Genomic DNA, 26,510 nt, shown 5'->3' with positions numbered 1-26,510 from the left:
ATATACTTTCTGGTATGCTGAATAAATGTCTATCTGGAAGTATAGCTACTCATATGCACACATGTCTGTTGGATGAATTATTTGGCAGGAAGAATCCATTGAGATTCTGGTAAATTACCATACTTATATTTTGAATTTCAGTGTGTCAACACAAGTTTAAATTATGTTTAAACATTTGTTTCTGAGCTTCTGCTATGCCATGACGTCTTGCACAAGTATTTTTATAACTGTTTTTTATAAAAGAAGTGCCAACCTGTTAGATTTCGGTTGGATATAATTCAATAGGTTTAATGTGTTGTGTTCAGCCTTTTAATTCTGAACATTGATTCTAGAATTCATCATAATTGCTTGCTTTTTCAAATTTAAATTTCCCTTAAATTATATTTTTATAAAGTCCTTTCTGCATCAATTAAAGTTATTAACAGAAAGTACAAAAGGACCTGAGCATAGTTCTGTGAATGATCTCAAGTTCTCTCTTTCCAGAGTGAACTCACATTTAAATCAGCATTTAGGTTGTGGATGTCCACCTCATTGAATATTAAATGAACTCTTTTAAAGCCATAACTACTCTTTCTTACCCCCAAAACAATACTGAAGATATGTATTACTAAAATAAAAAGCATTCCATAATAATATTTGAATTTCTTTGAATGGATTAATGCAGCAATCCATTAAAGAAAAAGCTAGGGTTGGTTTGGCATGCCATGGTTTTAGGCACTTCGAGCAGCAGCTTTGTGGTTATTAAATGCACAAATCTTCAGTTCACAAACACCTTTCATTTAGATAATTCACCAGAGATTTTGCTAGTTATGTAGTAGGCATATCATGAACATTGGTCAGTCAAATGACTGAATGCCTGTTATTTTAATACTCTTTAATATTTGATATACAATGGTTAAGGCTCTTCTACTAATTTTTAAGTAGGAGTCATAATTCATTTTTTTCAATAATCAGATCTCTAAATTTTTCCAGTACAATTCAGTCTCAAGTCCCAGTCATTATTATGGACTGAGCATATCTGATATGTTTTCTTAATGTTAGTTGTCCTGCCTATAATTCTTTAGAAGAATATTATCCAAACTTGAGTATGGAAATCCCTGCCTTAGTTAATGCAGTTCATTGTTTCATTCATTCATCTATTCAGCAAAGATATATTGAGTTTCTGAAATTTATTCCCCCACCAAAACAAAAGAATTGTCTTTGGAAGAAAAGACCTCATGATAAATCAAGCTCTGTGACTAGAAGCATTTGCTTCATATCTTCTAATATTTAAAAGTATTCTTTCATCACCATGCGTGTGACATATTATTCCATATAGCATGACCCCAAGTGGGCAGTTATTTGGAACTTGGGGTTATATCTTAGCTTCACCTGTTATGGAAGGTCACTGGTTTATTTCCTAGGAATTTTCCACAGGCATCCTCTTTGTGATGGTAGGATAGGCCAACTCAACTATATATTAAAGCATATTACAAGGCCCTATATCACAATTTTTTAAAAAACTGAGTATCAGTTCATGAAGAGATAGAACGACTTTTGAGACTGAAGAACCACTAAAAGGAAAGATAAACTCTATTAACAAATGATAGATGTGGTGTTTCAAATTATTAAAGAAAAGAGTAACTTAAAAACATGGCATAGGGACAACTGGAAACCAAATGTAGAAGTTTAATAAAAATCCAAAAACTATTCCTCACACTGCACACCACAATAAATTCCCAATTGACAGAGATCTAAACTAACTGAATTTATTAAAGTAATAAAGAATAAAATGTAATAAATATATAAGGTATTTTCTTTATATCCACAGAGATGGGAAATTTCTTAGGTCTAAAATTCCAAAAGCATCAATGGAAATGATCAATAATTTTAAAAAATAATTTTAAGAAATCCTATATGTGCCAAAAAGTATCTAAGAAAAATATGACAAACTAGGACAAATATTGTATCTTATATATTAGAGTAATACTTGTGATGTATACTTCAGATAATACAAATTCTATCACAGCTAAAAATTCGATATACCTAATATATGGAGTTTCAAAGAATTGGGAAGAATAGCCGGGCTCAGTGGCTCAGCTTGTAATCCTGCGCTTTGGGAGGCTGAGGTGAGTGGATTGCCTGAGCCCGTGGGTTTGAGACCCGCCTGGGCAACTTGGCGAGACCTCATCTCTACAATAAATTTAAAAAATTAACCAGGTGTGGTAGCGCGCACCTGTAGTTTCAGCTACTTGGAAGGCTGAGGCGGAAGGATTGCTGGAGCCCAGCTGGTCAAGGCTGCGGTGGCTGGGAGCGGCCACTGCTCTCCAGTCTGGGCGACAGAGTGAGACTCCAAATTAAAAAAAAAAAAGAATTGGGAAGAATAAAAACAGCAAACTGAAAGACAGATGGAAACAATATACAATCAAAAAGTTTACAGGAAGATATTAAAATATTTTTAAACATGTCACAATGACCAGACATTATTCTCTTCTATGGCTGAATAATTTTCCATTATAAATACATATACCATGTTTTCTTTAGCTATTCTACTGTCAATGGACACTAGGATTGTTTCTGCATCTTGGCTATTTTGAATAATGCTACAACGAATGCATGGGGTTACAATGAATATGGAGGTTCATTAAGTATGTCTTCTAGATACTGATTTTATTTTGATAACATGGATTAACTTGGAGAATAATATGTTAAATAAAATAATCCTGACACTGAAAGACAAGTACCATATAATCTTACTTATATATGGAATCAAAAAAGGTAAAACTCATAGAAGTAGAAAAAGAATGGTATCGAACTCCTGGGCTCAGGCAATCCTCTCGTCTCATCCTCCCAAAGTACTGGTAATACAGGTTTAGTTACCAGAGGATAGGGGATGGGGGAAAGGAGATATACTGATCAAAGGGTATCAACATTCAGTTATAAGATGGATAAGTTCAGGGATCTAATGTACAGCATGGGTAGTGATAGATATGTTAATTATTTTGATTGCTGTAATCATTACCCAATATATGTGTATAGCAAATCATCACCATTACATACCTGGACTATATGCAATCTTTTTCCTTCAATTAAATATTTTAAAGTAAAAAATTAAACATATGAAAAGCAACTCAAGTTCCTCATAATAAGAATAGTGTAATTGAAATGACAAGAAGAATGCAATGCTATTGTGATTAGGGGGAATACACACTTAAAAATATTTGTGTAGTTATTGCATATTTAATAGGATTGGCGAACACATAAGATTAAAAACAAAAAGAAAACAAAACACTCCACTGATAAACATTTTGTTCCCCAATGAAAACAACCAAAATCCTGTGTTGGGCAATGTGGTGAGCTTGTGGGAAGGAGGCACTTTCTTCCATTTCTGTTGGGAATGTAAAATGGAACAGCCATCATGGAGGGGAATTAGGCATTTTTAAAACAAAATTATACATACATTTACCTTTTGACCTAGTAATCCTACATCTCAGAATCTTTAAAAATATACAGCAATATATGAAATAATATATGACAATGGCAATTTAATTTCTTTTAATATATAGTTTTAAGAGCCAATGACAAGATTCAACTTCACATGCATACCAAGAAGGCACTAGTCGTTGTATAAGCTATATTATATTCTCACACTGGATTATTATATGATTGTGAGAAGATTAAAGATACTTTTACATATTGCTCCAGTGGTCCCCAGGACACATATTAAATAGAAAATAAGAAAAGCTAGGCGCAGAACTATGCATAGAGTACTACTGTTTATATAAGGAAGTTGGGACTTGGATAGATAAATAGATTTCCACACACATATATTTGCTTATGCTATAAAAGAAGAAACACTAGACTATAAATATAAACCATGAATTAATTCAAAGGCTTGCCAATTGGGAGGATAATAAAATGGATGAGGAAAACAGCAATGGAATCTAGAAAATCTGACTATGAACAAATTACTTCACTCCATGACATTTTTGCCTTTTTGAAAAAAAAAAGGAAGGAAGAAATGAAGTGAGGGAAGAAGAAAATGATAAAATTTTATTTATTTAACTCTTTTGGTTATTGTGAGGCTAAAGTGATACCACATGTAAGAAATGCAATGTTTTGCACATGGAAGGCATCACAATCAGCAACCATAAACAATAACCTTGATAAATTAACTATATCAAACATATTCTCCTCTCTTTGTTTTTAGTACAGCAAGGATTTTATTCTACTATATTGCTTCAATATGTCATATATCTGGATTACCCATGCCTGCAACTGAAATTATGTCTGGGTTAATCATCGCAGTTTATCAACATGAAGACATTTAGAATTTTGCTTAATAGCAATCCTAGCTGGGCTCAGTGGCTCAACCTGTAATCCTGCGCCTTGGGAAGCTGAGGTGAGTGGATTGCTTGAGCCTGCGGGTTCGAGACCTGCCTGGGCAACTTGGCGAGACCTCATCTCTACAATAAATCAAAAAATCAGCCAGGCGTGGTAACACACACCTGTAGTTCCAGTTACTTGGAAGGCTGAGGTGAAAGGATCACCGGAGCTCAGCAGGTCGAGGCTGTGGTGGCCGGGAGCGGCCACAGCACTCCAGTCTGGGCAATGGAGTGAGACTCCAACTCAAAAAAAAATAGCAATCCTAACTGATTAATTTACTTCTTAGCTTAGACATACTTTTGGTACTTAGAAAATATTCTTTGAATGAATTTGATAACCAATATTTTGCCCCCATAGCCTTTAAATGAATGTTTTTTCCTTACTAGTTTCTATGACATACGGGTCCATATAATAGTCTATAATAAGATTATTTCTACTATAGCTTTGCCAATATAGTTATTTTGAGTACAATTATGGTCAGTGGGACACAATAAATTAATGGGTGTGTGTGTTTCTAAGGCTGACGACCGTTCATCAGATCCAATAGCGCAAACTGCAAAATCTAACTTCCTAAACAAAACATCTTCCAACTGGCAGACAAAGGCACAAGAGGGCAGACATTGTGAAGGATTATGCAACTAATATTTAACCACCTGTAACCCCAAATGGCATCCATTACTTTTCCTCATCTCTATTCGTAAGAATTATTCTCATAGTTCCACTACATTCCATAGCTCAGAATCATACTTTCTAGCCTGAACAGCGGCTACATAGCAGGAAATCCCTATATTGGAATATACCATAATTGTTTTGTTAGTATATACCAGGATTGTATTGTTGGTTACTAAGCAGCATCAAATGTAATTTTATAAGTAGTCAGCAATCACCAGCCCATAGCACTGAATTAAAAGGACAATCAAGAAGTAAGGTATAGGTCTAGAGCAAGAGTCAGCAAACTTTCTTTGTGAAGGTACAGATAGCAAATATTTTAGGTTCTGCTTGCTGTATATGGTGTTTGTTACATTCTTTTTCTTATCTCTCTTCCTCTATTTTCCCCTTCTTCTCTCTCTTTCTACTTTTTGTCCTTTTTCTCATTCTCTTTTCCTCCCCTTCCCACCTCCCTCCCTCCCTCCTTTCCTCCATCTATCCCTCCCCTTCTTCCTTCCTTTAGCAAAAGCAAGCCACAGGCCTGAGTTGGCCAATGACTAGTAAGTTTAGCTAATACCTGATCTAGAACAAAGCTGTCCAACAGAACTTTCTATGTATGAAAAGAGGAGGGTTTTATTCTGCAATATTTCTTACAGTAGTCATACTGACCTGTAGCTACTGAACACTTGAAATATGACTAGTGAAGAGGAGGCACTGAATTTTTACCTTTATTCAAATTTAAATAGCCATATATGGCTAATAGCTACAGTACTGTACAGCACAGGCAACACAACATTTTCAAAACAATGTCCACATCTTATTTTTTGAGAGTATATGTAGACCGTGGCTTACATTTTCATGTAGGTGTTTGCTTCTGACTAAATTAGATCTCAGAATATTTTATACTTCTACAGTCGGACCTTGTATAACATGGAGCTTAGGATTTCCAGCCCTTACATAGTCAAAAAAACTTAATGTAACTTTTGACTCCCCCCAAACTTAACCACTAATATCCTACTGTTGACTAGAAACCTTAATGGTAACATAGTCAATTAACATATATTTTGTTTCTTATTTGTATTTTATACTGTATTCTTACAAAAGAGTAAGCTAGAAAAAAAAGGTTAAAAGGAAATCATAAGGAAGAAAAAATACATTTATAAAGTCATGCCATATTTATCAATACCATAAGTTGACACTATCTGTTTACAAGATGCATTATTTGTCTGAACTGTCAGTAACTGCAATTACAGACCTGAATCTACGGTGCACTTTAACCAATACACTTTTTTCTTGTCATGTCTTGACTTTTCTCTACTTCTTGGGAGGACTTCCAGCATCATTAGTGGAACTTTGCATAAGTCTAATGGTGTTATTTAAGGTTCATGGTATTGCGCTAAACATGATGAAAAGTGTGCAGAAGCCAGGAGAGATCACTATTTACTATAATACAGAATTTGCTGTAGAGACCAACTGCTCACACAGAGACAATTAGCAGTCATACAGGCCTTAAAGTGGATATTCACAACACTTGAGTTCACCACAATAGCACAGGAGGTGGCTACAAAATTATTACACTAGTGCAGTATGTACTATAGCGAATTTTATGTAGTTATGATTTAATACTATATATTCATGGTTGTTTACATTTATCTGGGTTGTGAATGGTGTCATGATTGATCTGTAAGTGTTTGTGTGCTTAAGTTTTGATAAATTTTAACTTTTTATAATAGATTGTGAATGTAGCATTTTATGGTGGTATATAATTACATAGATTAGTATCTACATATATTTTACACATTCACAACATATCTATTTTTTTAGGCTCATCTATGAGTAATTTTAAATTGCCATAAATCTTTAAAAACTGTTTCTAATATATTTATTGAAAAAGTAATCCATTTATTAATGGACCCACAGAGTTCAAATTTGTGTTGTTAAAGGGTAATCTGTATAATACTCAATATGTTATCTTCTTAACATGTTTATTCTTAATGCATTCATTGTGGTTCTATGGTCATCTGGGTAAAATTTGGCTATTACATTGTATGATCCTTAAGGAAAGAGTCTACATGTGCTCTGTTTACTGATCTAGTCCCAAGGCCTAGCAGAGGACCTGGCACAAAGTAGATACGTAAGAAATATTTGTTAAATGGAATTTGGGTGATTTGTGATCTAAATGTTCTGTGGTCAAACAGTCTAGGAAACTGAATAAAACTGGCTTCTCAATAACTTTTATATACTTACATGAACATTGTGAACTTTCAAAATGAGTTATAGATTTCAGAATTTCCCTAAAATATTAGAAACCTTTTGTTTTGTATGTAGTTTTCCAGAATACTTAATAACACTTCACTAATAATTGTTCATGAAATACAATTTGAAAAGTGCTGCTCTAGATTTTATGTTAGAGGAGAAACAAATGTAGTTTTTGCAAATCATGTATGATCTAGTCCCATTCCATGGATTGAAATCAGTGCTGTTTAATGAGAAATAGTGTATATTTTTCTATATTGTCTTTTGTGTTGCATACTTTCTAAGAAAAGTTGCTTATTTTGAGAGATTAAACATGGCCATAATTTTTTGTACTTACGGCCATTAAGAGGTGGAATCAATTTCTTCACTCATTGAATCTGGACTGACATGGTGATTGTTTTAACTAACAGAAAGTGATGGGAGCAGGGCTGTGTATGATCTGGCCCAGGTTTTCATCGTCTTTGATTGCTGTCACTATGTGAGCAAACCTGAGCTAGCCCCATTCAGAATGAAGGACCACATGGTGAGAGATGTCCCGCCATATAAAAAGGTCAACTCTTTCATATTTCACTCATGTGATCGGTATCTGCTCAACTTTATATAATGAGCCCAGATAACTCGGGCTCTGCATGGAGCAGAGAAGAGCTGTCCCATCTGAACCCAGCCAGAACTACTGACCCACATACTAGCTACAACTGAATGACTGTTAGTTTGCACTGCTAAGCTTTGATGTGGTTTCTACATAGTGCAATTTAGCTAATACATTCCCCAAGTACCCTACACTAAATGGTATGTAAGATGATGTTACAGGCTGTTCAGGCAGATCATAATGTAACCTTGATTTGTATGCTGTGTAAGTTATTCCTTTTCTAATTATTTTTTCAAGTCTTTTTAAGTCAAGAGAAATGTCTTTATTTGGCGACAGTATTTCTTCAATGTCTAATTCTTCCTATTCTCCATTTTTAACAAAGAGATGGCATGCGTGCCTTTTGCTGGAGTTGAATAACAATATGTAGATCTCATTTTTATGTTCAGAAATATCTCTACTCATGACAAATGATAATGGCTTTTCATTTATAACAATGATGAAATTTTATCTTAAATAAAATGGAATAAATTAAAGTTTAAAAAAAAACTAAAAATTTCTTACCATAGCAGAAGGACTCTGATATGGTACAAATGGTGAACAGATACAGAATTGCAGCAATTTGGGAAACATACACTTAGGTAATCCAGTAATTATGGCTATGACAGATGTTGGTGACTGAAACAGAATATTTGCCAGAACCCTCACCTCACAGACACGATTAATAGAAAAGCATTAGGAGAATAGCAAGACCTACTTTAACTACTTTCTACTTTTTGCCTAGGGAAATCCTTCTCCTCAGAGGCAAGAAGCATCTTCTAATGCTCACCACTCTCCATATCTCATCCACCTTCATCCTTTTTTGACAGGCTAGACTGTGACAAGAACAAATGTTACATCTTCATCTTCATAGAGTAGAACTCTACAAAATGTAAATATTAAAAATGATCACAAATTTGGCGACATTTTTCCCATTGAGAAATGGTGTCTACACCCATTTCCCTGGAATCTGAACAGGCATATGACTGCTTTGATCAGTAGAATGCAGTAAAAGTGATGTTACTTACTAGTTTTGCTCCAGGCCCTAAGGTACTACCAGCTTCCTGTCTCTTGGAATATTCTCCAGGAGCCCTGAAGTACCATATCAGAAATCCAACCACTCTGAAAACACCACCCCTTAAAGGCCACTTCTGGCATTTAGTCAATAGTCCAAAACAAACCCAGCCTCCCAGGCGTCTCCTCCAAGGCACCATCTACTCCAAGGCCTTATTCCCTCCAAGGCACCAAAAAGCTTTCTTGGACCTTCCACATCAGCACATTTGCAACTGAACACCGTCAAGTAATCTCTGCTGATTCCCAGTGAACAAGAATAATCTTATCAAAATTTCTCACCCAGAAAACCATTATATATGATGCAGTTCTCTTATTTTATGCTAGTTATCTTAGAGATGGTTTTGTTATACAATAATAAATAACTGGAATACAACCAAAAAGTTCCAAGTGCAAATAATTCTAAAAGGGCCATCAAGGAACTAATTTCCTAGTAGGTTTAACAACATTGAAGTCTAAAAGGAAATGTGATCTGGAGCATGTAATATCTAATGCAAATAATCACTGTACTATTTCCTTCTTATTTGTTTGTGAGACCTAAATCCCTCTTTTCAGGATCAATTATAAAAGCTTTCTGAGCCTCATAAAAATGGAGATGACTATATTTGATTATCTCATATGGCTGCAAAATGATAAAAAATAATTTAATTACCGATAAGAGAAAATAAGAAAGATAAAACTAATGTCAACTGAGTGTCGAGTATATGACAGTCCTATACTCGTGATTCTCCCTGCCCCCATAACAGTTTGGTGATGAGCACAAACTTGAAATCAGGAAAGTGAGTAATAGTAACTGGGAGATATCATACTAGCCATTAACAACTCTGAGAAATTATTTTGCAATCTGATAATGAAGGAGATTATTGCTTCCACTAACATCACTGGATCATTTATAATGGGATTTAAATATGTCTGTTGCTTTTAACAGACTTGATATATATAAAAACTGCTTAGAAATATACATCGGTGATAGCTACTGGTAATGACAGCAAAGCGATTATTTTCCTGGAATGAATACTTCTAGATACATGTTTCAGCTTCAAGTGTTTATGATTTGGGGTGTTCACGGTGGTGGAAACCTATAAGGAAGATGCTTGCTCCTTGAATTCTGCCTCCCCTTGGTCATTCAACAAACAAGGTCTGGAAATTGTTAAATTCAGGCCCAGTTCACCACTAAATGCATATCCCCAAATAGCCTGATAATCTTGCTCAATTTCCTAAAACTCTTTAACACTGATGAGTAACAATAAATGACTAATCCAGAAACGCGCAGGTACAATCGAGACCCCTATTCTTACTATGCCTACGATAGTGTAGGTCTGCAGTTTGCTTATTCTGTTTTGTTAGGTTATTTTAAACCATCAAGTTTAGAAACATGTGTAACTGAACAAAAAACTTGGTAGCGAAAAATGATATCAGAGATTGGGAACCTGGGCCCCAAAATGTGGTTGAATTCACACTTTTGCTGTGTGACTTTGAGGAAATCACTAACTTCTTGAGCTTCAGCTTTCTTACCTATACAAAAGTGGTAATGAACCCTGCTGATTCACTGTCCCATTGTGAAGTAAAATGAAGTAATGTATGTAAAAGTAGCAGGAACTAACGGAAAGCTTTGCAAGTGGAAGGTACTTCCAATTTACAACTACAAAGATCACTTAGGCTTAGGGAGTCAATTTTTTTTTCTTTTCTGCAGTTGAGCTGAGCACATGTGACTGCAGGAGAACCCCCTTATGCGTGAACATTTCACCTTGTCCACTAAGAACATGGATGTTTCAAAACTTAAAATTTTAAAAGATGAGCCTCAATCATGTTCCTCATGTTTCTCCTTGCTGATTAGGTGTACTGAGAACTTAGGCTCCACAACCAATTTCCTGGTATCAATCTTTACTTTGACACTTTATATAAATTTGTCTTTGGCCAAGTGATTTAACCTCTATGAACCTCATTTTCCTTATCGGAGCAACGGATATTTATTTTACAAATAGTTATTGAGGACCTCTGTGTTTCAAACACAGTTCTCATGGTTAGGAAACAAAAGTACACCAAACAGCAAAAATCCTTTGGCCTTCTGAAACTAATGTTCTAAGGGAGAAAAAGGTGCAACTAATAAATAAGCAATTAAAGTTGGTAAAATGACCGTGGCAAGTAGATATATTCTTCCTCAACCAACTTGTTATTTATTTATTTATTTTTATCTGTCTTGGACAAAGCAACGATTATATAGGGAGAAAATGCCTACTGCACTAATGGTCTAAAAAAATTGTATGTGTTGTATGTGTGTGTGGAGGTGAGGTATGACTGCAAATGCTGGACTTGAGTAAAATGTGAAAAGTGGGTGATCTGAGGTGAAGAGTATGTGAAAGTCTTTTGGACTGTTCTTATTCTTGAAACATCTCCATACATTTAAAATTATTTCCAAATAAATGCTTATTTAAAAAGAAATAAATAGGGGCAAATGCATAAGTCATGCACTGGATGGAGCCCAAGTTTGCATCCAGCTGCAGTTGGAGCATCTGGAAAGAGAAACTTTTGACTTTCATTTGGGTCGGCCATTAGGCCACAGAGAGACTTAACTGGATTGAGCAATGTTAGCCAAGATTCATTTAGAATTTTTTTTTTGCATTAAAAAAAATGTTTCAAAAATTTTTTTTAAAGGTCTGGCTCTCAGAACCTTGAACACACAGGAGATATTTGTTTTTAAATGAAACAGGTATAATAATTGACAAAAATCATTTACTTGATAGGGTTGGTTTTTACATCTTTCTGAACATTCTTTAATGTGGTGTTTTCCAAAGTGTGACTAGTTGAGAGTGCACATCAAAATGAGGTAGCAGCAAAATATAGTGGCCAACATCATAGACTCTGGAACAAAATGACTTCGGTTCAAACCCCAGCCCTGCCACTTGGTAATTCTTCCCTGAGGTAAGCAACTCTGCCTCCATTGCTGGCCTGTAAAATATGAATAACAAAAGTGTAGAGTTTTTGTGACTTTAAATAAGTTAACATTTTAAAATGCTATAACAGTGTCTGATATAATAAGCTCCATATGATTGTTTGTTAAAAAAATTAAAATTACCTGAGGTGGGGAAGAGGGCTTGATACAGTTTAGATTTTCAGGTCCCACTCAAGACTGAATGAATCAGAATCTCTTGAGCCTGTAGCATTTTAACAAGCTCTCCAGATAATTCTCAAAGACATTCAAGTTTGAAAGCCACTGCCTTAGTTATTAGGAGGCTCGACGAACTGATTCCACAGGGGCAGCTAATAGAGTAAAATCCAACTTTACTTGGTGTATCGGTGCCTTAGGTCTGTAAAATCCCCAAATCCTTATGGGAGAGCTCTCCCCAAATCAAATTAAATGAACCAATAAAACATGCGTCTATAATGATTAGCATCGCAAATCTTGGTTCTGAGTATGCAAATTTCCTTGACGTGTCTAATCCACGTGTCTTCTCTTTCTTGATCAATTTCCCCAGGATAAATGTTACTCGCGCTGTCCATATCTTTGCTTGTTTGAGGTCTGGATGCAAATGTGGCTACCGGGAAAGTAGGATACACTGCCTTTCTCTCTAAATACTCCCAGCAGTCTGTGTGTCAGATAGGAGAAAAGCTCAAATGAGAAAACGCAGTTTAAATGTTTAGGGAGAAAATGCCAATTAGGCGTAACAATTTTGACAGTGTGAGGGGTATGTCTATATGTATATGCGTATGTGTGTGTATGCATGTATTTTCCCCGAAAGAAATTTAGTGTTGCTGTAGAGAAGTTGCTATTTTTCATGTTTAACTTGTCATTGGAGCCAACTTCTACAGTCAAACCAGATGCCCCCAACGAGCACAAAATATGAGAGTACAATTTGAGGACAGTGTTTTCATGTTAAAGATGACAAAGCCCACAAGTCCCAAAGCACCACTTCAATGGCTATTTAAGGAAAGGGGAGGCACTGGAACCAGGCTCTCAGCTTATTTTGGACCCTAAGAAGTGGTAAATTTGCAATCCTAAAATTTCAAAGGAACTTGAAATGGGCATTGACTATTTTTTATTGATAGAGTTATTTATTATCATTGGCAGTTCCAACTGTCATAATGCAAAATAATATTTTAACCACTGGATTGAAATTAATAATAATTATAATAGAAATGATAATCATAATTGCTATGAGCTGAACTATGTGCCCACAAAGTTTTATATATTGAAGTCTTGACCCCTAATATTTCAGAATGTGACTGTATTTGGGTACAGGATCTGTAAAAAGAAAAAGAAAGTTAAAATGAAGCCATTGGGGTGCATCTCAATTCAATGTGACTGGTGTTCTTATATCACGATGTTTGCAGATATCTGCACAGAGGGAAGACCATGTGAGGACACAGGGAGGAGACGGCCAACTGCAAGCCTAAGAGAAAAGCCTCAGAAGAAATAACCCTGTGGACAACTTGATCTTGAACTTTCAGCCTCCAGAACTATGAGGAAACAAATTTTTGTTGTTTAAGCTACCCAATATGTGGCACTTGGTTTTGGAAGCCCTGGAAAACTAATGTAATAATAACAATAATAATGATAGTAGCAAGAACATTAATATTATATAGCACTTTACATTTTACTGAAGAGTTGTATGATCTCACTGAAATTCATGCATAAATGCTTACACTAAGAGAAGTGCATTAATATCATCAGTGCCATTTACAAATCAAGAGACTAAAGCCCAGAAAGACTGAGTAATTGATATGAAGTTTCATTGTTACCAAGAACTGAAGGCAGAAATTCCACCCACATCTTCTTATTAAAAGGGTCACTTGCTTTCCATTGCCCTACATGGTTTTCCCCAAGAACTTGGTTCTATGGAACTCTAGGAAGGAAGAGACAATAAATATATCGTTTGCCTCGACTGACTACTTTTAGGTTTGGAAGTCCATCGAGCTGAGATATGTTCAGAGAGAATTTCTGTAGGCGAGGACCCACCACTGACTCAAACATATCCTCTTTGGAGCAGAGAGAGCATTAGGGGCTGTTCCAAGAGCCTTTTTGTACTTCATAAAATCTCTTTGTTCCTTCAATACTCCTGTATTTGTCTGGAAAGTTGGGACCATCTGAGTACTTCTTCTGTCTTTCAAAGACCTTTATTTTGTCCCAGCTTGGGCAGGGTTAGAAAGCAAAATGGTAGTGATTCCTTTTCCTAAATTGCTTACAAATCAGGTCGTGTCTATGTTGGATTAAAGGAAAACTGTGAGAGATTACTCTGCATTCTGTTTCATTTTCAGAAGCTGTACATTGCCCACTGCTGAGGTGAGGAAGTTATTTATGTGACTGTATGTGGTCCTGCAGTGAGAAGATCCATTTCAATTTAGTAGGTGGCTTTTAGCAAATGTGCTCTTGTTCTCTTCTGGAAAGTTTCTTTCTCTCTTCCCTTTTAAAATCATCGCACATGTACATCAAAGCTTGGTTCTTATTCAATCTTCTTCTTAACATCTTCCTGAAAACTTTAATTGGATTCTCCACGTTCCGACATTCAGTATCATGAAATTTCTAATGATATAATGTCATTTCTCTTAAATAAAGCAATGCTCATGATACGTTCCAACAACTCTGGGCTTAATTGCTGGTATTTACTTGAGATCAGGAAACTGAAACTCATTTCTTTCTACTTCTTCCATAAGACTCTTTTTGAAACTTAGCAGAATTAATTTGGCAATTTATCATGAACTGTTGTAGGCCACTAAACCAATTACTGTCTCAAAATATTGTCTTGTTCTTTCATCATGGTTAAAATTTTTATGTCTTTTTATATTTTCTTGACACTAAGATTGCAGTGTTCTTGAAAGCATTTTTGGCCCTATCAATAATAAGTTGATCAATATTTTTGACAGACATTGCATTGCTTTCCTATGCCACAGTAAAAAGCTTAGTGGCTTCAAGCAACACAAATTTATTAATGCATGGTATGATAAGTCAGAAGTCCAATTTGAGCTTCTACAGGATAAAATCAAGATGTTAGTGGGGAGCCTTTTTGGAAGCTCTGGAGAAAATGGCCAATTAGTTAAATGTTGAAGAATAAGTAGGGGATTATGACAAAAATAAAGATGGAGAAGACACTTGACCCCAAGGCATCTGGGCACAAAGTATTGCAGGAGCTGAAGCTGGAGAAGTAGACGGAACCAGGCCACAGAGAATTTAGTGTAACAGGGCATCAACTTGTGATAGAACTTTAATCAGAAAAGGAAATAGTCATATCTATGTCTCATATTGGTTACTTTGAATAAAATTATAAGAAAACAAGAGTGCCAGGAAGGAAATAGTTACCAAAATTTCACAATAGTTCAGGGAATAGATCATAATATGTTGAAAGAGTTTTATTAAGGAGGAAGAAGGCCATCCATCCTGAGAATTAGGTGGCAAGAGGAGCTAGTGTGGAGATTTGGACAAAGCTGGGGAGTTGATCAAGCAGAGGAAAGAATGAAGTATGACTCCCAGGTTCCTAGATTATGTGGCTGAATGAATGGCTGGTGATTGAATTAATTTACAATAACTCAAGAAAATTATGGGACCTCACATGGATTGTGGTTAGAAAGGGGACACTTTTAGTTAAGCTTCAATGGTTCAAGATGTAGAGATCCAGGTCACTTTAAGCAAAGAGAAAATTTATCAAAAGATACATATGGAGCAATAGAGAATAAGAATAAACTAGGAATCCAGTAGTTCAAAAATCTCAGGAAGGCTGACCTTCATGCATGCTACATGTCCTGCAGGGTATGTACTAAGTAGTGAGAACATATGCTTCTTCCTTCTGTATCTCTATTCATTAACATGACTCTATCATATTCTGTTTTCTTTTCTTTGTTTTTTTGAGTTGGAGTCTCACTCCTTCGCCCAGGCTGGAGTGCAGTGGTATGTATGCTCACGGCCACTCCAGTGTTGACCTGCTGGGCTTTGACGATCCTTCTGCCTCAGCCTTCTGAGTAGCCGGAACTACAGACATGCACTACCACACCCAGCTATTTTTTATTTTATTATAGCGATGAGGTCTCGTCAAGTTGCCCGGGCTGGTCTCAAACCCTCGGGCTCAGGCAATCCTTTTACCTCGGCCTCCCAAAGTGCTGGAATTACAGGCAAGGCCACCGAGCCCCGCCCTGTTTTATCTTCTTTTTTTTATTTTTTATTTTTTATTCTTGAGTTGGAGTCTCACTCTGTCGCCCAGGCTGGAATGCAGTGGCCGCTCCCGGCCACCGCAGCCTCGACCTGCTGGGCTCCCACGTTCCTTCCGTCTCAGCCTTCTGAGTAGCCGGAATTACAGGCGCGCGCTATCACACCCGGCTAATTTTTTGACTTATTGTAGAGATGAGGTCTCGCCTGCCCAGGAGGGTCTCGAACCTGCGGACTCAGGCAATCCACTCACCTCACCCTCCCAAAGGCACAGGATTACAAGGCTGAGCCACTGAGCCCAGCTCTGTTTTATCTTCTATGCTGCTAATCAGTTTCTAAGTCTCTAGCCTGGACATCATTTTGGCATGCTAATGTTTCTGTTTTCTTGTGGCACTGGCTAAAGAATTCTGCTTAAACTGCCTCCAAAGGACTATGAGTTTGGTGTCCGCTTTTTCAGGATTCTAACCCAGAATTTCAACATAGCTGAAACAATAAGCAGTGTATCTCCAACATGCTGTTATCACAGATAAAATTCTAGGCTCAGCCCCTTCTGTAATCTGTTTCTTGCCAGTGATAACATGAAATACTGTGTTCAGGGCTAACACAAGTCATTTATTTCTCATAAGACCAAAACTTTACCCTGAAATTTTTCAAAGATTTTTTTTTTCAAATGATAATGGTAAACCTTAGTCTTATTAATAATTGATTTATTTTTTAGAAACTCTTGTCAAACCAACAGCCCGATGTCAAGATTTCAAGTCCATATAGAAATATTCTCCCCAATCTCTCAGACAATTCAGAGCTATATGATGAGTCTTAAAACATCAGATGGTTTTGATTCTGTCCCATGTACACTGTAAGACTCTTCATGCTAGTGCTCTATTCATATGTTCATAGGGAAGAAACAGATATGAATAAATAATTATATATGTATACACATATCATGTCTATATGTGTATATATATGTGTATATATAGGTGTGTACATGTATATATGTCTGTATACATATTTTTTATTCACACTTCATAGTATCAGTTTGGCAGGCTATATTTGAAAAGTCTGAAGAACATAACTTTCTCCTGACAATTCTGAACTGAGGAAATATGTCAGTGGAGAGGATGTATTAGAGGAATAAATGACATAAGTTTGAAAAATGTAGCTAATTAAAGCGAATATATACCTTGCACCTGTAGCTTTCCCGGAATACTGAAGCCAAAAAAATATCTGTGGGTGTTTAAGTTAGAGTAAGTCTTTAGCATACTCATAGAAATGCATTCATTGCCAAAGATTCTTTTTATCTTGATAAAATTTAGACATCTCTATAGAAACTCAGATGTTGTGTTACATGCTTTGATCTGTAAATATACCAAGTTTAAAATAGCACTTTTAAATATGGAATACAGGAATTAAACAATTTTTGTTTGTTCGGATAATAGCTGGGTAAACTGCTTTGTATTTAAACAGTGATATGATTGTACAATATCAAAATGGTCTTTATCAATTTAGTTTGGGAAGGTGAAATGGTTTACTTTATATTTGTTTGGAAAGTGCATGATTTTGTTTCATAAAACACACATATAAACATAAGATGCACATTAAAATATTGGAGCAAAACACATTAAAACACTTTAAGAGGTTAATTGTGGGTGTTGAGATTATGGTAGATTTGTGTTTTCTTCTAAAATTTCCTCCACTTTCTATGTTATTCATAATGAGCAAAATTTTTTCTAAAATCACAAGAAAATAAAACAACAAAGAGCAACTATAAAAGCTGTTTTGACACAAGAGAGGACTCAACCTTCTTAGGCACAGTCCTTGTGATTAGGGGAGAGCAAAATAATACAGTATGAGTGCCCGTTTTCAGTACACTGCTATTGTGAGCATATTTCTACACACTGCACATGTGATTAAAGATACTGGCAACTATCAAGGTGATAGAGAAGTTGGCTGCTTTGATAGTTTTTCATTGCATTGACTCATAATATTTCCATAGATCTAATTATTCTGCTTCCTTAGTGAGACTAGTAAAAAGAACTAGACTGAGAGTGTACAACATGGGAATTAGTCACAGTTTCTTCAGGCTTTAACTAGATGTGTGAGTGCCCAGGGCAAGTCACTGCCTCTGCATTCCCCCATCCTGATTTACAACAAGTCTAACACCGTGTAATCCCCCCACCCATACTGTAGTGGCATTCGGTGCATTAACATATGCCATGTAAAATGCATCAATCACTGCAAAGAACTTTACAAGGCAGTATGTAAAATATAAGTATTTTGAGTAACAGATTTGCCTAATATTATATTATCATATTTATATTTACTTTATTTGTCTAAAGTATTTAGAATCTTTGGTCATGAAGAACTACCATATCAATTTCTGCAGCTTGGTCCATAAGCGTGCTTAAATATTTCTAAATATTTCTTAATCTGAGCTTTGAATGAAATAACTTTATTTCCAGAACTTTTTTCTTTCTAATTGGCACTTTCATGTTGGGAAGTTAGAATAATTATCACACAGCATGAAAGCATAGCTAATGTTTGGCATGCTTTTGAACTGGAGCAAGATGGCAGATGGGAAAAGAGTAATTTCTTCGAGAAGAAAATACTACAACAGATTCTGAAGATCTCATGAAACATGTGGACACAGAAAGAGACTTCCGGGCAATCTAAAGTATAGACTGTGTGAAATACCAAAACATTTAATACTGGATGACACAACCATATATTTTCCCCTTGATGAAAAATGTAGAAAATATTTAGCATCAGTAAAAAATGATTTTTTTTTTTACAAGTGTGCCATTAAAACTTTTGGGCCCCTTTGGGTAACCATGGTTTTAGGATTTTTTTTTTTTGCTTATGCTATCCTGGCTATTCTGAGTTAATGAGATTATTTTAAGGCTTTCTGTTTATTTTGGTTCTGCAGATATTGTCTCAGAGCTTCATTCATTGCTCAGTTTCTATCAACTAAACCATGATTAATGTCACTTGCATAAAATAAGCAAACAGCAGGCATGAGAAACAATAATTTCCTAGTTTTCTTGATTTCTTTGCAGGAATAAAGACTTCTTAGAAAGCATCACTTTAATGTCAGGAAAAATGTATTACCTGGAAATTTCTTCTTAGATCATCAGCCTTAGTCTCTAAATCATACAGATAATTTTAACGTGATGTCAACTGCAATAAACCTGATTTATACAAGACTTTGTGATATGAAAACTTGTTTTCTGATTATCTTATTTTTAAGTTATTTAATTTAAAATAATTAGTTCACACACATGGTATGTCACTTTTATTTCATGTTAGCTTTAGTTCCCATTTTGATCCAATTAATTCATAATAATAATGAACAGAGTCAAGACAATAAGTCAAAATCAATTGAGCCCCCTAGGCTCTCCTTATTGTCTGAATCAGCTGAATCTGTGGTGTCCCAGCTGGGCAGATGTTTATGCAGTATGAACATGGGTGCAGCTGTAAATACATATTTATACAGTTTCATGACTGATATAATGACTTCAGTTAAGTAAAATTCATCAGGTGAAAGTGTACTTCCCCGATGTTCTTTTTATGTGGGATCATATAACTCTTTCAGTCAATAGAACAAAAACATTTCTCAGTCATGTAGACATAATCTAAGTAATTTTTAAAAGCATAATCACTTAATATATTCTCTGTTAATAAATAACATTTTACAAGTGTAATTACTATCTGATATAATAAATTGAGTGTAGATTAATTTTCACAACCAATGACACTACAGAATTGTAATTATTTAACTTATGAACTGTAACTTACCACTATCCTTTTAGTTAAAATTGCATACCTTCTTTACCTAATATATGTTAACAAACTTTTGTCTTTTTTAAGGCTTCTATGTCTTCAAATTTTAAAAATCAATGAAATACTTTTGTCTTGTGTAGTATATAGACAATGTTTTTGAATTCAGGCTCTGAAAACAGGTTGTTTGGGTTCTAACCTTGGTTGTATCAGTTACTTAGTATATGAATTCACTTACTTCACCTCCCTGCAACTTCATTTTTATCTGTCATCTGTGAACTAAAGTTCATATATATGAGGAAGTCCACAATTCATGCACTTGTTGCAAAGTATAGGTGATATAGTATAAATAAGAGGGCTTACTACATTGCTTGTGTACATTTAACATCTAGCAAAAGAAGAACTTTCATTTATGGGATGGATGGTAGAAAGAAATTTAGGAAGATTATCTCATATTCATATAAGAATACTGATACCAAGGAAAGAGCAACACAGAATAAGAAAAGACTAAATGCCAGAAAAAAATCAATGGAACTTTTCATTAAAAGGCCAATGTGTAAAATTTACTCTGTAATTGCTTGCTCAAGGTTATTTAAAAACTGTATTCTAGATGACAAAAAAACAGTGGTAGCAGAAAAGTAGACACATGGCATGAATTGACTGACAGCTTAGCCTAGGTAAAGATTAAATGGAGGACCTACATAGGTTAGCTTCATGGGAAAAAGCAGAAACAGAGAAGAAACACAGACAACCTGAGATCCCACAGAAATCATGTGTAGGGCTGTAAGTTTGTTTGAAGATGAATATTGATACCACTGAAGACTTCTGAGTAGACAAGTAACATTAAAACGAATATCCTGAAGCTTACTCTCTGGCAAGAATAAATAGGGGAAGAGGTAAGGAATTACAGATAGGATTATCAGTTAAACATGCTAATTTAAGCAATTTCCAAGATCATTTTTTAATGAACTGCAGGAAAAATAAATTAAATCACAGCTAAATATGTGTGTGAGTGTATGTGTGTGTATTTTAAAGATTTTCAGTAGCTGAGAACAATAAGCTATTCTTCATAATCTCCCAAACAATGAATAACAATAAGAACAAATGAAACTGCAGAAATATCTCAACTTAAGCATGACTAAGAGACATAAGAGAAACTCAAACTGAAAACTTCAAATTCCCGTTGTGAAAAAATAAATGAGATTGTGGGGATTTGGAATAACGGCAACCACATGATAGAAACATAAGCAAAAGACTAAATCAGTCAACAAAATAGACCCAAAGTGGTTTTAAAAAATAATTTCAAAAAATGTTTAGTCTCATTTATAATTACAAAAATGAAAATTAAGTTATACTGAAATATCATTTTTACCTATTATATTAACAAAAAAGTACAAAGTATAACTACCCTTTTTCGTGGTGAAGTTCAAGAAAAACCAGCTACTCAAATACTGCTATTGTGAATGCAAATTGGTATAGCCTTTCTAGGAAAGAATTTGACAATATTTAGTAAAACCACATATGCATTTACCTTTGACTCTGGAACTGAGCATCTATAAATTTTCCTTAATGATTTACCTTCAATGACATAAAAAATATTATCCATTAAGGCACTGTTTGTGATTGCTAAAAATTGAAAATGAGTCAAATGCTTACACATAAAAGAGAGGTTAAGTACACTGGCATATATTTACACAATGGAGTCCCACGCAATTGTAAAAAACAATGAGAAAATATTTTTTAAGCGATATAGTGTGATGTTTAGAATACAGTGTTAAATGACAATGCAAATTACAAAGGATATCTAAGGCATGCTAATCTTTATGTAAGAAAGAAGTGGATATAATATACGTGTCTGTACATTTATGAAAAATAAATATTGGAAAGATAAGTCAGAACTTAAAAAAACTGGTTTTCTGTAAGAAGAGAGTGAAAATGGAAAAAAGAATGAAGCATTAAAAATGATAGAAAGAACCTGGAATGGTAAGAATTCCTTAGTGTATATTTTTGTGTAGTTTTAACTTTTAGAATTATGTTGATATTTCACATACACACAAAAACAAATCTCTGAAATCTACAAATGCTGTAAAAAACCCTGTTTCAAAGAAGTTCTGAAAGAAAAAAGAAATAACTAATCCAAGTAATATTTGAAACCAGTATTAAGGTAAAAATCAGATGAAAGTAAAAATAAATTAAACTGTAATGAGTTAGTTTGCTTTTCAAAATGGTATGATTTAGCAATTTTAAACTTCTTTATGCATTTTCTAAAACTGAGGAAATAAGAAATATATTGTGGCCAATGTGATCCAGGTATTCTCCATGTCAAAGTAAGAATACAAAAACATAGAAAGGGGATGACAAAAATGATGAACGTTGTAATGTTAAATCAGAATTGGAATATCAGAAAGAATTGGAGTTTAATACAGAGCTAGAGACATATATAGGAAAGTGTTTACAAATACATGTGTAAAAATGTGTATATATGCCATTACCATGGAATTAACACATCTAAATCCCAAATTTTGGTTCCAAATATTATTCTTCACTAGAAGGAGATATGTTAGATAAATTATTGATTTTTGAACTGGACATTTCAGCATATAATATAAAAGAGAATTACCTTTTTGGAGGGCAGGCTTCTTGTAGTACAGGCTTCCTGTGCTAGGTAAGTGTCCTAAGAATCAATCAACTTCAGTGAACCAGCTAGTGTTGTAAGAGGCTGTGTTAGGCTTCAGTGGATTTTTTTTTTTTTGAGATTCTTTCAACTTGTTTGCTCACTTCATGACTGATTTATGAGTGCACTTGCCCATACAGCGGTGAGTATTCGAAGTTTTTGACCAAAAATGTCATGAATCCTGGGTCCCACTATACCTATTCACCTGACCTTGACCCAAATAATTTCCTTTTGTTTCTCCAAATGAAAAAAGTCCTCAAAGGGAAACATTTTGCTGTTGTGGAAGAGACGAAACCAAAAAAAAGGCAGAAGCACAAAAATGCATCAAAACTGACCAGTCCAAAACCTTTTTGTGCTAGTGGAAGAGCATCTCAATATTTGTATTGCATCAATAGAAGAGAACTTTGAAGGTGACTGGAGTTTAAACATGTAAGAATAAATACACCATTTTTTATAAATAAATTCTGGCTTTGGGGGAATCCCCCTAATACATTTTCAAGACTTTCTCTTTTTAGTAAAACAATTAAAAATACTAGATTGCACGAGATAAATGTTCGAGATAAATGTTTAGAGAATTGTTACAGCTGATAACTTCATTTGATTTTGAAATATTTTATCTCAGAAAGTTCCAAGAATATTGATTAAATCAATCATGGCACATTTATATCCTGGGATACTACAAGGTCTTTAAAAAAGAATGACATAATGACATCTGTATGTGTATATTGAAATAGAACCCTCTAGCACAAATCAGTAAGAAAAGAATTTGAGTACAAATTAGCATAAAGATAATGATTCTATTTCTGTGAAAATGGATTTCCATATGGGAAATATTCTTGAAGAAATTTTTTTATGTTAACATCTGTTAACACTTTATCTCTAAACATGTTTTAGTGTCTTACTGTTCTACCTGAGCAGATAGAATCACAAGAATCAGAAGAAAACATTTAACAGTCAAGAAAAAGAACACACAAATATCTACATAATAAAATTTGAGTGAAAAAATTACCAGATATCTCCTTTTATTAAATATATTCTATCCCCCTATTTTTTCATAATTGGACATACTTTTGATTGGTGAAGGCTTTATGCAGCTGAACAAATACAATACACACATGAATAAAAGTAACTGAAAGAAGATTTTAGGATGGGACAAGGATAGAATCCAGAAGATAAAATAGTTGAAAGTACTGTCCTTGCTTATCAGTATGTCGACCCTGCAAATCACTCTATAAAAAAGATGCCTACACATGCATGTTTATTGCAACATTTTTCACAATACCAAAAACATGGAACCAACTGTACTGCCCATCAAAAGAGGATTGGATAAAAAAAAAAAAGTGGTACATATACATAATGGAATATTGCACAGCCATAAAGAAGGACAAAATTATGAACTTCACAGCAATAATACTGTCTATACTAATATGGACAGTCTATAATACTGAATGATCTATCACAGAAACAAAGAACTGAGTACCACATGTTCTTACTCATAAGCGAATCTTGAACAATTATCATGATACTATCAGAAAGGAATTGGGAATAGGAGGAAGTTGCCAGGGGTGGGGCATACCTCATCAACAAGGGTACCTGTATAATGAACATTTGTATACCTAACCCTGAATTGTACCCCACATCTTTAAAACAAATTTTAAAAAATAGTTGACAGTGAAATGAATTAATATAAACTTCACTTATTTTAAAATTTGTTAAAGTCTACCCCTACAAATGGTAACAACAAACATATATTGGAAGGCGATCTTAGGCATTTAAATTTAAAAAAATTAAATGCAGATGAGTAGTATCATCAATTTACTATGTCTTGGTTGCATTATTTGATTTTACACAAAATCTGTCTTCCTTTTCCAGCTCTGCCACTGACTGGCATGTTCTCCTTAACCTATATGATTGTCTTCCATTGTATTATATTTATCAGACATTTGCTATTTTCTCTTAAAATAGGTCAAGCATTTTGTTACTTTGATTCTGAACTTTATCTCGGAAATATTTATTTACAAATAGATGGGAATAGAGAAAGGACTACATGTATCATTTGCCTACTGTGTTTCAGATTCAGTGCCTTTTAATCGTCTTACAGAGATTTAGTCTCTCTCTCTCTCTCTTTCAAGTTACACAGACAGTAAGTGGTAGAGACAGAATATGAATTCCCACCTGGCCAGTATATTTTCCACATTCACTGTTCATAACTGTAGAGAATCACATCTTCTTTATTTGTCTTTTCATATTCTCATTTGATTATAACTACTGTCTTGGTTGTGGAGGGCTTTTGCTTTTTTCCTATCAGAAGATATATATGGTATTTTTTTTCCTTTAGAGATACAGCAAAAGAACAAGCATGAGACAAGTCTTTTACAGATTCACTTTCATACTACTCTGATATTTATAGGACCTAACAGCAAAATAAAACATACATTTCAAATAAGGACATATTGAGCACTTCTACCATGAGTCAGGGTAAGGAAAATTTTGAGGATAAAATGATGTAAAGCAAATAGTCCCTGCCCCAAAGCAATCATAATACCATAGTCCACTCGGGCACGGTAACTGATTGACAGGATTAAGACATGATTGTCCTATATGTCCATGCTTTTGCTCCTACTCTTTGTAAAAGGAGAAATAAATATTAGGATACATACCTACTTACATGTTATATTCCAGGAAAAGGAGTCGACTATTTCATACTTTTGTGCATGTATAACTTTCATACAGAAAGAGAGATAACCAACTGGCCTAAGACATTCATGACTGGAAGATTTTATGAGCTTATACCTGGTCACTGAGCTTCCTAGTGGTCACCCAGTGCCAGTGAGTTGAAACAGACAGCTAAGAAATTCACTTGGCTATTCAGATCAGAAAGACTTTTGAGAAAGCCAAATTAAAGCTATGTAGGTAATAGAAGGCATAAAATAATTGAACAGAGTCAGAAATTGAATTAGTATTGTTCAATAATATGAGTGTACCTTTGGGAAAATTATATTTTAGATGAAACTAAGCAAACGATTGACTAAAACCCAGATGTGACAGCTAAGAATGATTATAAAATTTAAAAAATACAAAATAGTTAAGACTGTTAGCAAGGAAGTGGTTATTATTTTGGACGGGGAATTTATGCTAAGAAGAAGATGAAAACTGGAGGAGATGATGAAGAAGAAGAAAGAATAACTGAAAGATTTTAGGATGGGAATTTTTTTAAACAGTGATCTAGAGAGATAAATGTAAGAGTGTAGAATGTTTGAATCATGATTGATCATGCAGGGCCCTGTTAATGGTGATGAAAAGGTATAAAATATGAGACTTTAAATGAGTGAGGGTGAAGGAAAAGATACCAGAGGCAAATAAATTGAGGTATTAAAAACCTAAGGTTTTAGAACCATGTGGATGTTGAAATCAACTTGAATAGAGATAAAGAGGATTAGCCAAAAACTACAGCCTTAGATAACTGGCAGAAAATGACAAATGTCAGTGGGCAGTGACAGTGAGAAGGGAGAAAAATTTATAGCATTGAATAACTAGAGTTTCAAAAATTCTGGGCTTTTGAAGGAGGAAGGGTCAGACATGATTTTAAATGAGCAGTGAGGAGGAAATGAAGCATCCATTTTATATCCTGGCTCTATAACAAGTGGGAAATGGAAGAAAACATTGGGGATTATGGTTTCAACAATCAACTCTCAGCAGTCACTGAAAAGAGGGAGATGAGAGATCCATTCAGAGAGGAGCTTAAAGAGGTAAGGCAGTGTGGGAGATTAAAGAAAAGTTCTACACGATTCCATTTAAGTGTTTCTTTGTTTTGCTTTGGGGCATGCTGAGAAGTGGTAAATTGATTAAGAGCATATATTTAATCCCCCAAATGTAAGTACATCTACATATAAACATTTATTTTTCTAAATTACTCCAAAAAACCTTAAAGATCGAGAAAAGATCAAAAATATAATTTTGTA

The 26,510-nt window shown here is 34.7% G+C and overlaps 1 protein-coding gene across 5 annotated transcripts in view; it reads right to left on the bottom strand.

Moving 5' to 3' along the window:
* The window catches only part of DPP10 (dipeptidyl peptidase like 10), a 579,521-nt gene that overhangs the window by 268,673 nt on the left and 284,338 nt on the right, over positions 1-26,510 (bottom strand). The window contains exon 5 of one of the 5 annotated variants that reach the window (XM_021715501.1): positions 7,963-7,985. The exons of the other annotated variants lie outside the window; for them this stretch is intronic. Coding sequence (XP_021571176.1) covers positions 7,963-7,985 — 23 coding nt within the window. The remainder of the gene's footprint in view (positions 1-7,962; positions 7,986-26,510) is intronic. 5 annotated transcript variants of the gene reach the window in all.

Source organism: Carlito syrichta, unplaced genomic scaffold (assembly GCF_000164805.1).
Source record: "Carlito syrichta isolate Samal-C Ts95f unplaced genomic scaffold, Tarsius_syrichta-2.0.1 Scaffold307170, whole genome shotgun sequence".
NCBI lineage: Eukaryota > Metazoa > Chordata > Mammalia > Primates > Tarsiidae > Carlito > Carlito syrichta.
This window is presented reverse-complemented; position numbering and strand designations above follow the sequence as displayed.